Raw genomic sequence first — 18,008 nt, 5'->3', positions numbered from 1 at the left:
CACAAGCATCATCAAAGCAATATCTTTCAAGTATATCATAGGTTTTGACAATATCCATTAATGTTCCATAAATTTTCATCCCTTTCTGCTATTTCCACTTCTAGGCATTATTTACCTCTTGCTGAATGGGCTTTAAGTTTAATCAGAGAGCTGTTGGTTACTGAAAAATTATATATATCATTATTGCACACCTGGGATTATCATGCAAGCTGGACATTGCTGTGGTTCAAAAAAAATTATACTGCAAATGACTATTGATTACATTCTTCATTTGGGAGAATGTGGTGCTTTCTTGTATTAAGAAAGCTATTTCTCAAAGAGGGTATATATTCAGGTAATATCCAAATTGAGTCCTTTAGGTCCATGTACAAAGTGTAATAGGGACTTACCTTCTTCTACCTCTGGGTGGCAACCAAAGGCAACAATAGCTTTTAATAAAATGAGAGCATCTTATGCCTTTTAAAAAATTGTCTATGGATCTTGAGAGATTATTATCAGCATAAATCAGAAAAATTTATTTAAACTAATAAGTATATCATATGCATCACACACACACACACACACACACACAGAGAGAGAGAGAGAGAGAGAGAGAGAGAGAGATAGGTTTCATAGGTAGATACTTAATCATGTCTTCTTAGGACTTTTCCAGACACCCTTTCTGTTATTTTATTCTCTGATCTCCTTCTATATTTCTCACTCTACACCTAGTTAAAATACCTATTTTCCACCTTGAATCACGTATATTCTCCTACCTATTGTTTTCTTTTCCCAGAGATTTATTTATTAATTTGTTTGAGTGGTATATTTGCATGTAAGCCTGCATACCAGAAAAGGGCAAAGTATTACATTATAGGTAATTGTGAGCTGCTATGTGTTCTCTGGAATTTTAACTTAGGACCTCTAGAAGAGCAGCTAGTGCTCTTAGTGTTTTAACCACTAAGCCATATCTCCAGATATCCCATTTTTACCTTTATAATTTCTTAAGTTACTCTGGGTTATATACTTGAATGTGGATTTGGATCTAGGAGTTTCTGAGGAGAGAATATGTGCTGTTTGTCTTTTTGGGTGTGGGTTACCTCACATATTATGATCTTTACTAGTTCTTTCAATTACCTTCAAATATTATTTTTCTTTATGACTGAATAATATTTCATAGTGTATATGGGCAACATTATCCTCTTGTCTGATAAAGAATATTTAGGTTGTTTTCAATGTACATAATGAGCATGTATCTGTGGAACAGGGTGTTGATAGAATCTTTTGTGGTTATGGAAGGATTGTAATAGTTGAGTCATATGATAGATTTATTTTATATTTTTATTTGGTTTTCTACACTGATTTCCAGAGTGACTAGACTAGTTTGCAACCTTCCCACCAGGGGGTGAGGGTCCCCTTTTCCTCATATCCTCTCTAGCATTTGAGGTCAGATGTTTCATTGATCTTTGCCACTCTGACTGGGGCAAGATGAAATCTCAAAGTTGTTTTGATTTACATTTCTCTAATTGCTAGGAATAAAGTTTAAAGATATCTCTTACCCATTTTTATCTCTAGTTTTGAGGACTCTTCAGATAACAAGCCAATTTTTGGAATGAGCTATTTGGGTTTGTTTGTTGTATTTTTTTTTTTTTTTTTTTTTTTACTCTTTGTTTTGATTGAGCGCTTTGTTCTGGATATTAATCCTGTTAGGCATTTACCTGGCAAATAGCTCTCTCCTTTTCTGTGGATTTCATCTCATCCTGACTATGTTATCTTTAGCAATCTTGGAACTTTTTAATTTCCTAATGTTTCACTAGGTAATAGATGATTTTAATTTTTGGGAAACTGAAATCCTATTCAGAAGTCCTTGCTAAACTTATCCCACTTAGAGATCTGCCTTTGCTTTTCTCTAGAAGTTTCAGTTTTTGAATTTTCTTTTGAATTTAGTTTTGTGGAAGATTAAACATATGGGTTTAACTTCATTCTTAAATATTCTCTCCCATTATTTCTCTTACACATACACACACACACACACAGAGAGAGAGAGAGAGAGAGAAAGAGAGAGAGAGAGAGAGAGAGAGAGAGAGAGAGAGAGATGGAGAGAGACAGAGAGAGACAGAGAGAGAGAGCCAGAGCCAGAGACAGAGACAGAGACAGAGACAGAGACAGAGACAGAGACAAAATTAGAGCTTTAGATGTGGATCCAGTTAGTTGAAAATCAGTTTATGTTACTCACTTTATTTCCTTAGAGATCTTGACTAAAATTTTGTTCACTTCACAAAGATGACATCTTGTAAAATCAGAAAACACATAAATAAGCTGTAGGGAGGTAGGAGGGATCTAAATGTTGGGAGAGGAGGAACAATCAAAATATATTGAATAAATTGTATAAAATTATTTTAAAGTTATGGGGTGAAGGTTGACCATGGTAGTCATGAAATCCCTTGGGATGTGCTTGAGATGCTCTATGAATGGTTTTGCCAACCCCGACTACCCCTGAGACAAAGCAAGTGTTTTTTTGAGCACATGCTTTACTGAGCAACTTTTCATGTTGTGACAATAACCAGTGGTTCCAGATGCTCAAATATATGTTAAGACTCATTTTCAGTGTCTTAGAGAAGCACCTGAAAAAATGTTCAACATCCTTAATCATCAGGGAAATGCAAATCAAAACAACACTGAGATTCCACTTCACTCCAGTCAGAATGGCTAAGATCAAAACCTCAGGTGACAGCAGATGCTGGCGAGGATGTGGAGAAAGGGGAACACTCCTCCATTGTTGGTGGGATTGCAAGCTTGTACAACCACTCTGGAAATCAGTCTGGCTGTTCCTCAGAAAATTGGACATAGTACTACCGGAGGATCCCGAAATACCTCTCCTGGGCATATATCCAGAAGATGTCCCAACCGGTAAGAAGAACACATGCTCCACTATGTTCATAGCAGCCTTGTTTATAATAGCCAGAAGCTGGAAAGAACCCAGATGCCCCTCAACAGAGGAATGGATACAGAAAATGTGGTACATTTACACAATGGAATACTACTCAGCTATTAAAAAACATGAATTTATGAAATTCCTAGGCAAATGGATGGACCTGGAGGGTAACATCCTGAGTGAAGTAACCCAATCACAAAGGAACTCGCACAATATGTACTCACTGATAAGTGGATAATAGCCCAGAAACTTAGGATACCCAAGATATAAGATACAACTTGCCAAATGCATGAAATTCAAGAAGAACGAAGACCAAAGTGTGGACACTTTACCCTTTCTTAGAAATGGGAACAAAACACCCATAGAAGGAGTTACAGAGACAAAATTTGGAGCTGTGACGAAAGGATGGACCATCTAGTGATTGCCATATGCAGGGATCCATCCCATAATCAGCTTCCAAATGCTGACACCATTGCATACACTAGCAAGATTTCGCTGAAAGGACCCAGATATAGCTCTCTCTCCTGTGAGACTATGCTGGGGCCTAGCAAACACAGAAGTGGATGATCACAGTCAGCTATTGGATAGGTCACACGGCCTCTAATGGAGGAGCTAGAGAAATTACCCAAGGAGCTAAAGGGAACTGCAACCCTATAGGTGGAACAACAATATGAACTAACCAGTACCCGGGAGCTCTTGTCTTTAGCTGCATATGTATCAAAAGATGGCCTAGTCGGCCATCACTGGAAAGAGAGGCCCATTGGACTTGCAAACTTTATATGCCCCAGTACAGGGGAACGCCAGGGCCAAAAAGGGGGAGTGGGTGAGTAGGGGATTGGGGAGGTGGGTATGGGGGACCTTTGGGATAGCATTGAAAATGTAAACGAGGAAAATACCTAATTAAAAAAAAAAGAAAGAAAAAAAAAAAAAAGAAGCCACCTCTAGACCAGCTCTCATAGATGAAGTCAGCTGTTCTCCTGATATGGGTGCTAATATTTTGGGTACCAGGTGAGAGGGCTCAGGGAAGTGTTAGGAACATCTACTGAAGCCATTTTTGTATTCCATGTCTCTGGGATCTAGATTGGTATTACAATATTTGTAATTTGTTATTTCCTTTCCCAGGCTCCATTTTTATTTTCTAATACATCAGAGTGATGCTTGTGACACTTGTAACATGAGTCACATGTCTCACTCTGAGATGATTTCAGTATATAGGCAACTGTAGTTTTATGTCTTTATCATTGAATGTTCTACTTGGCATCATCATAACCCAGTTCCCCTATGACAGCAAGCACTGGCTGCACCAATACACCATAAAAGCAAGACTCTTATTTAAAAACACATCTTATGATGATGATAGATGACTTTTAAAAGGACATAAATAATTCCCTTAATGAAATACAGCAGGATACATCTGAACAGGTTGAAGTTTTTATGATGAAACACAAAAATCCTTTAAAGAATTATAGGAAAATACAACCAAACAGGTGAAGGAATTGAACAAAACTATGCATGATCAAATAATAGAACTAGAAACAATAAATAAATCACAAAGGTAGACAACCCTAGAGTTAGAAAACCTAGGAAAGAGATCAGGAACCATAGATGAAGCACAGCCAACAGAATATAAGATATAGAAAAAAGAATTTCAAGTACAGAGGACAGCATAGAAAATATTGACACAACAGTCAAAGAAAATGCAAAAGCAAAAAGCTCCTACCCCAATACATCCAGAAATCCAGAACACAATGAGAAGAACAAACATAAGGACAATAGGTATAGAAGAGAGTGAAGATTCCCAACTTAAAGGTCAAGTAAATATCTTCAACAAAAACTATAGAAGAAAACTTCCATAACCTAAGGGAAATGATGCTCAGAAACATACAAGAAGCCTACAGGACTCCAAATAGATTGGACCAGGAAATAAATTCCTGCTATCATGTAATAGTCAAAACACTACATGCACAAAACAAGGAAAGAATACTAAAAAACTGTAAGGGAAAAAGGTCAAATAACACGTATCAGAATTACACCAGAGTTCTCAACAGAAACTATTAAAGCTAGAAGATCCTGGGAAGATCTCTTACAGACCCTAAGAGAGCACAAATGCCAGCCCAAACTACTATACCAAGCAAAACTCTCAATTACCTGAGATGGAAAAAACAAGATACTTCATGATAAAACCAAATTTACCCAATATATTTCCACAAATCCAGTCCTACAATGATAATAGATGGAAAACTAAAACACACTGATGGAACAACACCCTAAAAAAAGCAAGAAAGTAATTTTCCAATAAACCCAAAATAAGAAATTCATACAAACATAAAAATGACATTAAAAAAATAACATCAAGCAACAATCACTGTTCCTTAATATCTCTTAAAATCAATGGACTCAATTCCCAAATAAAAAGACACAGACTTACAGATTGGATAGGTAAACAGGACCTAGCATTTTGCTACATACAGGAAATTCAACTCAGTGACAAAGAAGGACAATACCTCAGAGTAAAAAGTTGGAAAATAATTTTCCACAAAATGGTCCCCAAAACAATCTAGAGTAGCCATTCTAATATAGAATAAAATGAACTTTCTTCCAAAATTATCAAAAAACATAAAGAAGAACACTTTATAATGGTCAAAGGAAAAATTAACCAAGATGAACTGTCAATTCTTAACATCTATTCTCCAAACGAAAGGGCACACACGTTCATAAAAGAACCTTACTAATGCTCAAAGCACTCATTTCATTACACACAAATGCTCATAGATTGTCATGATTAATAAAGTAAAAATGGCCATCTTGCCTAAAGCAATCTATAGATTCAATACAATCCCCATCAAAATTCCAACTCATTCCTTCATAGAATTAGAATGAGCAATTCTCAAATTCATTTGGAATAACAAAATACCCAGTATAGCACAAACTATTCTCAATAATAAAAGAATTTCTGGGGAATCACCATGCCTGACTTCAAGCTGAACTACAGAGCAAAAGTGATAAAAATTGCACGGTATTGGTACACAGATATGCAGGTAGATCAATGGAATAGAATTGAAGACCCAGAAATGAACCAAAGGGTCACTTGATCTTTGACAAAGGTGCTAAAACTTTCCAGTGGAAAAAGGACAGCATTTTTAACAAATGGTGCTGGTTCACTGGAGGTCAACATGAAGAAGAATGGAAATTGATCCATTCTTATCTCACTGTAAAAAACTCAAGTCCAAGTGGATCAAGGATCTCCACATAAAACCACATAAACTGAACCTCATAAACCTCCACATAAAACTGAAACCAATAGAAAAGAAAGTGGGGGAGAGCCGTGAGTACATGGACACAGGGGAAAACTTCCTGAATAGAACACTAATATCTTATGTTGTAAGATCAAGAATTGACAAATTGGACATAGTACTACCAGAGGACCCACCTATACCACTCCTGTGCATATACCCAGAAGATGCTCCAACATGTAATAAGGACACATGCTCCACTATGTTCATAGCAGCCTTACTTATAATAGCCTGAATCTGGAAAGAACCCAGATATCCCTCATCAGAGAAATGGATACAGAAATTATGGTAGATTTACACAATGGAATACTACTCAACTATTAAAATCAATGACTTCATGAAATTCACAGGCAATTGATGGATCTAGAAATTATCATCCTGAGTGAGGTAACTCAGTCACCAAACAGCACATATCATATATACTCACAGATAAATGGATTTTAGGCAAAATGCATGGAATACCCACAGTACAACTCACAGAACGCATGAATCTCAAGAGAAAGGAAGACAAAAGAGTGCATACTTCAGTCCTACTTCAAAGGGGAAACAAATTAATCAAGGAAAATAGAGGGTCTGAGGTAATTGGACGGAAGAGAAGGATGTGGGGATGAAAAGATGAGCATATTCACTTATTTGAAGAGATTGAGATGTATATAGTGTCAGGAAGTTGAACAGAGTTGTGTAGCAATGGTGGATGGGTAACTGGGGGTAGCAATCAGAAAGTCTCAGATGCCAGGAAAGAAAGAGGCTCCCAGGACCCTATAGGGAAGACATTAGCTGAAATAGCCCAAAAAGGGGAGGGAGAACCTACAGAGATGGTATCAAGAGGTCAGGCATGGTTCTCCCTGTTGAGGGATGGGGTCACCTACCTATCTCCAAAATTTTAACCCAGAATTGCTCCTGTGTAAATGAAATACAGTGACAAAGAGTAGAGCAGAGACTGAAGGAAAGGCCATTGAGAAACTGCCCCACATGGGGATCCATTCCACATGCAGACACCAAACCCAGACACTATTGCAGAAGCTAAGAAGTACTTGCTGACAGGAACCTTATATAGCTGTCTCATGAGAGGCTCGCCAGATCCTGACCAATATAGATCGGAATGCTCACAACCAACCATCAGACTGAGCCCAAGGATCCCAATGTAGGAATCATGGGAAGGACTGATGTAGCCACCACCTTTACTGGGTTCCTGAAAGGAAAGCTGGGGATGGATGGGAAGGATGGTGAGAGAATTAATGAGCCAAGACAAGGTACTCTGATCAAGGCTCAAAATTTTTATGTCTGTCCCTGAATATATGTCTGAAAACCCAAGGACCCACCCATCTCTTTGTTTTGGGTGGGATTTGTTGCTTGTTTCAGCTGTATTGAGTTGCAAAGTCAGCTCTTCAGCAGCTCAGTGTGCAGGCAGTTTTTAGTTCTCTGGTAGGACGACATAAATGTAGCAAGGCCAGACTCCTGGCTCTAGTGTCTGAGGAGGTTTGTCTAGCCAACTTGAGGATGGGGAAGGGCACAGAATGAATGAGCTGAAGGGTCCTTATTTGGCATCAGTGGGAGAGGAAGCACTTAGATGCTTGAAAGTTTGATGCCCCAGTGTAGAGGAATGCTAGGTCAGTCAGGCAAGAGTGGGTAGGTGAGTAGGGGAGCACCCTCATAGAAGCAGGGTAATGGGGGATGTGATAGGGGGCTTGCAGTGGGGAATCCAGGAAAAGGGGTAACATTTGAAATGCAAATAAATAAAATATCCAATTTTTTAAAAAGAAAGGGTTCATTTGGTCTTTCAGAGGGTTAGATTATATGAAATCAGAAAGAAGGCAGCAAGTGGAAGACTTGGTAGCTGGAGCAGAAGCTCAAGGCTCACAGGTCAAATTGTATGTAAGATGTTTGTATATATATATATATATATATGTGTGTGTGTGTGTGTGTGTGTGTGTGTGTGTGTGTGTGTGTGTGTGTGTGTGTGCATGTATGTGTGTATGTTTGTATATATGTGTTCTCTGTGTGTCCTTAACTGGAATTATAAATATCTGAGAATCATCACATGAATGCTTGGAGTAAATCAAACCTGAGTATTTTATAAGATAAGAAAGTGATTTTTAACTACTGAGTTGAGTCTCCAGTCCCAAACCTTTCTTTTTAAAATATTTCTCCTTTTTCCTTTTCTCCATTCCTTCTCTCCTCTCTGCATTTCTCTGTCTGTCTGTCTGTCTGTCTGTCTGTCTGTCTCGCTGTTGTTGAATTTATTACAGGAGCTTGACTCCCAAATGCTGTATGATACTTTCAACTGTCACAAGGTGATAATGCAGGTGAAATCAAAGTTTGTGGGAACAGTGAGGTTTTCTGTGCTCAAGGTTCAAAGAAACTCAGTTGGCCTCTTAAGGAAGTGTTTAGGCCAACAGGCCACTAGGCAGATGACATTCCTTACCAATAGACTCTGGGCACCAGATTTCACAGTCAACTGCACACACTTGGGATGGGCTAAGCAGACTGATGTTGTACACAGAGAAAGGACCCAACCTTGTGCCATCCATCTCTACTTTCTGTTGAGCTAGACCCACGGCTGTGATACAGCAGCCTGTGCAGAAGTTGGTGCCTTATTTAATGGATATTTGCAAACATTCACTGATGCCTGGCTATGTCAAGATACTTTATTTTCACCATGGGTCACAACATAAGCTTTTGGCATGCAAATGTAAAAACTACAAATGCTTACTCCACAGCTGAGGGGCACACATTAGTATCATGTCTGAAGAGTGAATAAAACTCCATAATACAAATATTCAAAGTTACAACAGGAACACAGTAAGTGTGATCCCCATCTCCTAGTCTTAAATACTGCATTGGTGCCAACACTACTCTTACAAAGACATTCCAAACTAGCATTAATTAAGTTAAATGGTCCCCCCAGATGCGTTAATTCAAGCTAAACTTGCAGGCAAGAGCTACAAGAATGGCACTGCACATTGATCCTAGCAGAAACATAGGCTGCAGGGTGACAGTCCATCCCACTCTCCTGGGCACAAGACATGGGCAGAGTGCCAACATAGTGCTCCTCCACTTCCCGCAGGAAGCCATGACTTTGGATCTGCTTCATGAGACATTGGTGATGATGTTGGGCCTCTGGAACCCAATGAAAGTAGAAGCAACAGCAATGGTGTATTCACCCATGTTTCAAACAGCATCCAATCACCCACATGCATTTCAGGCTGGTTACAGTGCTCAACGATTGGATCAAGGCCATCGCATGTTGGCTCCCAGATGCTGGATTAGTAATACTTCTCATCTGACTTGGGTCTCTTCTGCAGCAGGGCCTTCACATGTGCATGATCATAAAGAATGCAGTTAAATGATCAGTACACTCCATCATTCACATAATGCATGAAGGTTTGCTCATCTTCATCGTCAGAGCAGGTCTGCTCCTTCTACGATTTTTTTTTGTGGGGGGGCAATGATGTTGACTGCGAGTATGAAAGCTGAGCATAGTATCTGCCTGGCTCAGCTGTGATTCTCACTCCAGAGTCTGATGGGAAATACTTGTCCAGAGTTGGGTTGATCACACTGGTGATCTCTTCAAATTTAAGCTTTGTATCTTCAGATCCACGAAAGCTACCACCAATATCAAGCAGATACATGCTGAAACCAACTTCTGTTCTTATGTCAAATACACAGCGGGCATCTGATACTGCCTGCATGAAGGTCTCAGGGTCAATAATTCTACTGCACACATGGAAGCTGACACCAATGACGTCAATATTTAGCTCTTTTGCCCTTTTCAGGAGGAGACTGCTGGTTTTGAGTGTGGCATCAGACTTAACACCGAGTCAACAAACTGCTTTGCAATCATCAGTGACAGTCCACAAAACCAACTTTGTCTTTTGATGTGCTCTGACGACTTTCATGAATTCAATTTCACTGTCAAAAGTCATCATATGGTCTCCATTACTGGCAGCATACTTGATTTGAGACACTTGTTTACAACAAAGCCGTGCATAGGTAATCCTCTCTGGAGGCACCCTAAGCCCCTGCACCAACAGTATTTCAGTCTTGCTTGCACAGTCAAATCCTGTCCCAATAGCAGCTAGGCTGTTCACCATGGCTCTGTTGTCCTTTCACTTGAGTGTATAAAAGGGAGTAACAAGGGGAAGAGCTTTTAGCCACTTCAGATGCTTCGTTAGAATGTCTCCGAGGTCTGCAACATAGAAAGAAGAGACTTCATTTGTTATTTGGTGTTCAGAATGTCCTTAGCAGTAAAGCCTTCATCAAGGATACAGCAGTCAAACTCCTCCTTAGTAAAGCTGCTCATTGTTTTCCATGTGCCTACAGAAAACCTAGAGATGGAATTAAATTATCACCAGCTCCTTATAAGGCCACCTTATCCAAGAACTGTGAATACAGACTTCTTGAAATGTTGGAAACACTCACAGCACAGGGGCTCGGCTGGCTGGACCAATGGAGACACTGAATCCTGAAGAGCACCTAGCTGTCTGCTGCTTCATCATGTCTACTGACGTGAGGTGTCACCAAGCTGCTGGCTAAGGGAGGAATGTGGAGGTGGCTGCAGGAACTGACCTCCACAATTCTCTTACTGCCCCACTCATTATGCCTTCTTTTCTCCATATTCTTCTTTCTTTCCTCTCCCCTCCTCTTTTCCTTTCACTTCTTTTTTCCTTTCTTCTTTTCCACTTCCTTTTTCTTTCTTCTTTTGCTGTTGCTGTTGTAAAGGATTTATTGTTTCCTCGTGATTGAACCAACGGATGTTTTACTATTATTTCTGTAAAACTCATCTGCTGATTTTTTATTAATTGGTTAATTAATCAATTTTGTTTACACTCTATATTTTATTCAACCCCTCCATCCTCCTACTGCTCTACATACCATACCTCCTACCCACACCCCAGTCTCCTCATGGATACTGCCAGCTCCCATGCCACGTGACCTCTAATCTCCCGAGGGCATCTAGACTCTTGAGGCTTAGGTGCTTCACTTCTGAATGAACACAGATCCAGCAGTCCTCCGCTGTATGTGTGTTGGTGGCCTCATTGCAGCTGGTGTATGCTGCCTGTTTGGTGATCCAGTGTTTGAGAGATCTCTGGGGTCCAGAATAATTGAGACTGTTGTATCTCCTCAGCGTCTTTCAGTCTTTCCCTGATTCAACATTAGGGGTCATTGTTTCTGTCCATTGGTTGGCTACAAATATCTGCATGTGACTCAGCTGCTTGTTGGGAATGCAGTCATGCTAGGTCCCTTTCTGTGAGTGCTCCATAGCCTCAGTGATAGTGTCAGTCCTTGGGACTGCCCCTTGAGCTGGATTCCACTTTGGGCCTGTCACTGGATCTTCTTTTCTTCAGGCTCCCCTCCATTTCTATCCCTGTAATTTTTTCAGCCAGGAACAAATATGTGTCAGAGTTGTTAGTGTGGAATGGGACCCTCTTCCCTCATTTGATCCCCTGTCTTCCTGATGGAGGTGAGCTCTATAAGTTCACTCTCCCTACTATTGGGCATTTCATCCCTTTGAGTTTTGAGAGTCTCTCACCTCCCAGGTCTCTGGTGCATTCTGGAGGGTCCTCCCAACCTCATACCTCCCGAGGTTGCCTGTTGACAGTCTTTCTGCTGGCCCTCAGTGTTTCAGTCCTTTTCCCTCACCCAATATCTGATTTTGATGGAAGCCTGTCATGAGAACATCTATAGACTTGTGGTTTCAGAGCTTTAAATTGGTCCTTGAGCTTCAATTTTGACTTCCTTCCCAGTGATTACTTCCTGTCTTTGGTAGTATTTTTGACTGTTTATTTAACCTGGATACTCTCAAACAGCTGTGTAATTTACTTCCTTATTTGATGACTGCTTTGCATAGATCCCTAGAGGCCAGCCCAGCTGCCCATGATTTATAAACCAGGTCTTTGCAGTGAGATCTGAAATACATCAGATCAGCATGGGCATCAAGATGGAGTCACAGACTCAGGTCTTTGTATACATGTTGCTGTGGTTGTCTGGTGAGACATTTAAAAGTATTATAACATCTTAAAAGTAATTTTTTAAATAGCTATTTCCTATAGGAAGCCAATATTAGGCAGACAATGCCATTAGATAAGACATTTTGGATTCTAACATTTGTATCATGAAGTCTTTGTATATGTAAGTGTAGACTCATTATCTATTTCTGATTGCAGGTGTTGATGGAGACATTGTGATGACCCAGTCTCAAAAATTCATGTCCACATCAGTAGGAGACAGGGTCAGCGTCACCTGCAAGGCCAGTCAGAATGTGGGTACTAATGTAGCCTGGTATCAACAGAAACCAGGGCAATCTCCTAAAGCACTGATTTACTCGGCATCCTACCGGTACAGTGGAGTCCCTGATCGCTTCACAGGCAGTGGATCTGGGACAGATTTCACTCTCACCATCAGCAATGTGCAGTCTGAAGACTTGGCAGAGTATTTCTGTCAGCAATATAACAGCTATCCTCTCACAGTACTTCAGCCTCCTACATAAACCTCCTCTGAGATTCTAACCAGCTGCCTGCACCTCACATCCCTAGACCTACACACTTCCCCTCTGCCTGCAGCTGCTATGCCTGTCTGTTGCAAAGTTTGGTAGAAAATTAATGAATAGATCCTTTGACTTGGAATGTTTTAATGGCAAAAAAGAAGTAAAGAGATTAAATCTTTATTTTTTTTAATTCTCATGCTCAGATTCTGTGTATTGAACATAACAAATTTACCTTTTTCTATGTGACATACAGTTGTGCCCTCTGACATGCACACACACACACACACACACACACACACACACATACACACACATGCACATACCAGTACACACACACACACAGGGTTTTATGAATCTATAAAAATCTAGGATACAGTAAATAGCTATTTAAATAGCTATTTTCTATAGGAAGCCAGTATTAGGCAGACAATGCCATTAGATGAGACATTTTTGATTCTAACGTTTGCATCATGAAGTCTTTGTATATGTAAGTGTATACTCATTATCTATTTCTGATTGCAGGTGTTGATGGAGACATTGTGATGACCCAGTCTCAAAAATTTATGTCCACTTCAGTAGGAGAGAGGGTCATCATCACCTGCAAGGCCAGTCAGAATGTAGGTACTGCTGTAGCCTGGTATCAACAAAAACCAGGGCAATCTCCTAAAGCACTGATTTACTGGGCATCCAACTGGTACACTGGAGTCCCTGATCGCTTCACAGGCAGTGGATCTGGAGAAAATATGATGTTTGAATTGTTAACAACATAATTGATCTAGGCTTACTATTCTTAGGCCATATCTGCCTGTGCTTTCTTCTCATTTACTTCCCAATGATGAGACTGATACCTCATTCCACACTACACTACACTAATGGTAAATATGATTTTGTATCATGGGAATAAAGTTTGTTTTTCTTTTTTCTTTTTTTTTTTTTGCGAGATAGGGTTTCTCTGTATATCCCTGGCTGTGCTGGAACTCACTTTGTAGACCAGGCTGGCCTCGAACTCAGAAATCTCCCTGCCTCTCCCACCCAAATGCTGGGATTAAAGGCATGTGCCAGCACACCCGGCTTCTTTTCTGTCTTATAATAATTAACAGTGTTTGATATTTGTTGAGGGTAATACTTTGTACATCAATAAAACAATATGTTAAGTAATCTCAACATGCATTAATTGAAAACTTATTTTGTTCTTGTTATTTATTTTTGAGAGAAGGTATCATGGCCTGTTAAACTGGGGAGTGGATTTTGATCTCACAAAATTCCACCTACCTCTTCCTAAGTGCTGTGATCAATGGTATTGGCCATCACACTCAGTCTTGAGCACCATTTTGACTCACAGAGAAATTACAGGGTTCCAAATAGTTGTTTGAGAACTTCAAATATCTTTCCTTAATGTGCATGTGAATAGATTCTCCCTCCCGTGCTTTCTGTGCCCAAGTCTATAGCATGAGCATAGATGTGTCAGGTGTATCTGAGGAAAATCACTGGCCTGCATGGTTTGTGCTAAGTATGTTGTTTCTTCACTGTGACAAGGCACTTTGCCAAAGAGAGGATAATTTTATTTTAGCTCACAGTTTCAGTCCATGTTAGTTTGGATTCACTGCTGTGTGTTAAAGGTGAGGTTGAATATCATGGAGGAAGTAGATGGCAGGAGAGTGATGTTCACCTCATCATATCAGGAAATCAGAGAGAGAGAAGGGACCAAGGACAAGCCATATTCTCTCTCTCTCACTCACTCTCTCTCTCCCTCTCCCTCTCTCTCCCTTCCCCCTCCCCCTCCCTCTCTCCCTCTCCCTCCCTATCTCCCCCTTCCTTCCTTCCTTCCTTCCTTCCTTCCTTCCTTCCTTCCTTTCTTTCTTTCTTTCTTTCTTTCTTTCTTTCTTTCTTTCTTTCTTTCTTTCTTTCTTTCTTTCTTTTTCTCTCTTTATTTCTTTCTCTCTCTTCCTTTCTTCCTTATTTCACCCTCCCTCTCTCCCTCCTTCCTTCCTTTTAAAAAACAATTCTTCTCTCTTATATTATATGCCAACTACAGCTACTACTCCTGACACTCCTTTCAGCCCCCAATTCCCATTTCCCTCCTTTCTCTGCTTTCCTAAAACAAGGAAACAAACAAACAAACAAACAACAACAACAACAACAACAAGCCTCTCATTGATATCACCTGAACAAGGCATCACAAATTACAATAAGGCTAAGCACAACCCTCTGATCAAGCTGGATGAGGCAACCCAGCAGGAGTAAAAGGGTCCAAGAGCAAGCAAAAGGATAAGAACACCCAGCTATGTAATACAACCAACTTAAGCTTGTCCCTGACTAGCTTACAAATAAAGGAGACTCAGACTATGATTATTTTTTTGGTTTTGACAATTATTGGGAGTTAACCCCTAATATACTTTTCCAACTGCATGCTATACTACCCTCACACTGATGTACCCCAATTACTTGCTGTTTCTTTTGGTCACGTCCTCTTGGTATATCTCCTTTCATGGTACTCTCACCTCCTCATTCCTCTCCTCTTTTTCCACCTCTAACCAGGTAACTCAGAACCTGTCTTCCTTTAATCCCTTCAGCAATTGGATGTGGCCATATTTTTTAGCCAATAATTTTAAGTTAAGGCACAAAGTTTGCACAAAAAAGCTTGTAAACATTAGAATTTACTCATAGGCCTTTGCGTACAAAATTTCTCATTATGATATATAGCAACAGACGAAACCCCAACAATTCCACCTTTTTGTCTAAATCAAAGGCTCTTTCTTGATAATAATAAACAACATACAGTAGTAACAATTATGAAAATTTTTAGGTAAGAGTTACTTATATTCAAAAAGTCTAGTCTGTTCATATTTGGTAATTTAAAAGAAAGTAGTTTATTATATATCCTATCCTGGTAAATTCAGAGTTCTGTATTTAAATCAATTTCTATCTTAATGTGTATTGTCATTCTAAAAATATTTTCTTAGACCTAGTACTTTTTTACTAAATCCTAAATAACTTAAGTTTATAGTAAGACTAACTAACTAGTCTTCAACCAGATCATAGACCTGAGCAGGAATAAATATTACCTGAGTATGTAGGAAGCACAGGGACACAGCTTCCAAAATTACAGAAATGATTGATACAGCTGGTAACCTGGATATTTCCCAATGTTCTCATAATGTTGGTATATTTTTCTTTAGCTGTCTGGCCCAGAATATTTGACAGCCTTTTTGTGAAGCAGGAGTTTTGAAAGAATTGTTTACCCTGTCTTGGCACATCTTGGCATTTGGCTATCCTGTGTCCATTTGTCACTTCTAGCTATCATTCTGTCTGCAGATAAATTTTGGGAATTTTCTTTGCCTGGTGGCTAGCCACAAATTAAGCAACTCCATGTGGAAGTCTTTCGATCCTTATCACCTTCCCAGTCGAATGGGATACTGCCAGGCGATGACATGTCTCAATGTCAAAAAAGACTTAAATTAATAAAAATATCTTTAAATGCTGTATTCTGTGAGTTGTGAAGTTTATCTATAAATTCATAGTATATATGAACAAGCAAACATTGCCTGTCTCCAGCTAGTTGTACAAACCACGATATATATATACAAACTGGTATCTGATAAGGCCATGAGTTTGATTGACTGAATATTGACTTGCATTACTTAATTTTCCTGAACAGTTTATATTAGCAGCCATTAAAGAAACTGGGACGAAACCTTGTATTTTTAAATGAGTTGCACAGCCATAATAACCATATAAGGGTTGAAATATACATATATTATATTATAGCAAAGTCAGTCTTAAATTTTGTATCAATATACAAAGATGTATACCATTATGAACCTTAAACCTGTATCAACATACAAAATTCTATATCCTTGTAACAATATATAACCTCAATTTTGCATCAGTGTATAAAGATTTCTACCAATGTAAGATTATGGCATTAAGATTTTTTGGGTTTATGAATAGATTCAATAATCTACTTGTATTCATTTAATTTTTTAATAATATTTCTATAGTCCCCCTTTTTTCTTTTCAACACCCTTTCCCTTACCTAAGAAAAGAAGAAACATAGAAAAAAGTGAAGGAAAGAGAAAAGAAATTCCTGAATCTAACTTCTGTTTCCTTTCCCCCTATGCAAGACCATAATTAATTATAAATCACCCCCTAAATTGACACCATATCTGTAATTCATAAAATGATCAAAACCATCCACCCCAACTGAGATGACAGTATTCCTATAATTGCTCCCTGTTGATTTGGGTGCAGATTTCCTTTTTCTATGCCCAAGAAAATTAGAAAAAATGGTTAGGTCAAAAGAAACCTTGCTGCCATCATTTGTTGTCCAGTTTCTATATGTTAACTATGTGAAGTCTTACTAGATCAGGCTGAAAGGCTAGATGAACTGAGGTCATCTGGGATTAGCAGTCCTGGTACTAGCAGTCCTTTCTGAAGATGCTTCAGAAGCAAGTCTCTGGAAAAAGCTTCAGTTTGAGGTAGGTTTGATCAGGGACCTAGAGCAGCAGGTCTTCTTATCTCAGCATCCTTGAGGGTGAAGTCTGTCAGTGCTGCCTTCCTGGTGTGATAACTGTTTTTAAAACATGTGATTTCTTTTTTTTTTTTAAATCTTTTTGATCAAAAGTGCAACATTGAAAAACAAATCAAATGGAGAAAGCCTCAGCTTTGGTTCTGCCAAGAAAGATGCCACTTGATAAATATTCTCATTAAAACATCATTCACTGTAGGAAAAAAGCATGATAAGTTCAAGAAGCAAATTGATCCTACTTTTATCCATTGTATCCACTTAAAGTCATGTTTTTAGTTATGTAGAAAGAAGTCTCTTATGTTTGTTAGAGGATAGGAAGAGTATTTATATTTTAGAAAGGAAAACATCAGTTCAGTGTGATGTTGGAGCTTAAAATAAAAACTGAAAATAAAGAGAAAATGCAAGTGTATTTGAATAGTGTGTGGGTTCCTGATGGCCCTAGTGCTGGTAGGGAAGGGATCTGCATGAAGTAAGAAGGGAACTTGGTTCAGCAAGACTTAGTGAGCCAGGCTGGTTCAAACTGTTGGAGTCTGACACCAGAGAAGTTTATATATTAAAGCTTGTATATTAAAGTCCAATACAAATTTTCAGTTGTTAACATTCCTCACAGAATTTATTTGAGAGTCTTCAGAAAGCAACTTAAAGAGCAGAACTAAGTCGTCAGTAGTGATAGACATTAGAGTCAAGAGCATACCTGTTTGACATGGCCCAAAATTTCAGTTTTTACCCTTTTAGCTAATTTACCATAAAAGTTAAGCACTCATTTATATACTTATTAGATGAGCA

The 18,008-nt window shown here is 39.0% G+C and overlaps 1 pseudogene, 1 gene segment (V, D, J or C) and 1 further gene; 1 reads left to right on the top strand and 2 right to left on the bottom strand.

Moving 5' to 3' along the window:
• Window positions 1–18,008, bottom strand: part of Igk (immunoglobulin kappa chain complex) — a 3,171,119-nt gene that overhangs the window by 307,614 nt on the left and 2,845,497 nt on the right.
• Window positions 9,132–10,511, bottom strand: Gm8853 (predicted gene 8853; annotated as a pseudogene).
• Igkv6-15 (immunoglobulin kappa variable 6-15) lies at window positions 12,149–12,672 on the top strand. The segment is given in 2 exon segments: window positions 12,149–12,197; window positions 12,375–12,672. Coding segments are annotated over 2 exon segments (347 nt in total).

The sequence above is a fragment of the Mus musculus genome, chromosome 6 (assembly GCF_000001635.26).
Source record: "Mus musculus strain C57BL/6J chromosome 6, GRCm38.p6 C57BL/6J".
Classification (NCBI taxonomy): Eukaryota; Metazoa; Chordata; class Mammalia; order Rodentia; family Muridae; genus Mus; species Mus musculus.
The sequence above is the reverse complement of the archived record's forward strand: the minus strand, read 5'-3'. Positions and strand labels throughout refer to the sequence as shown.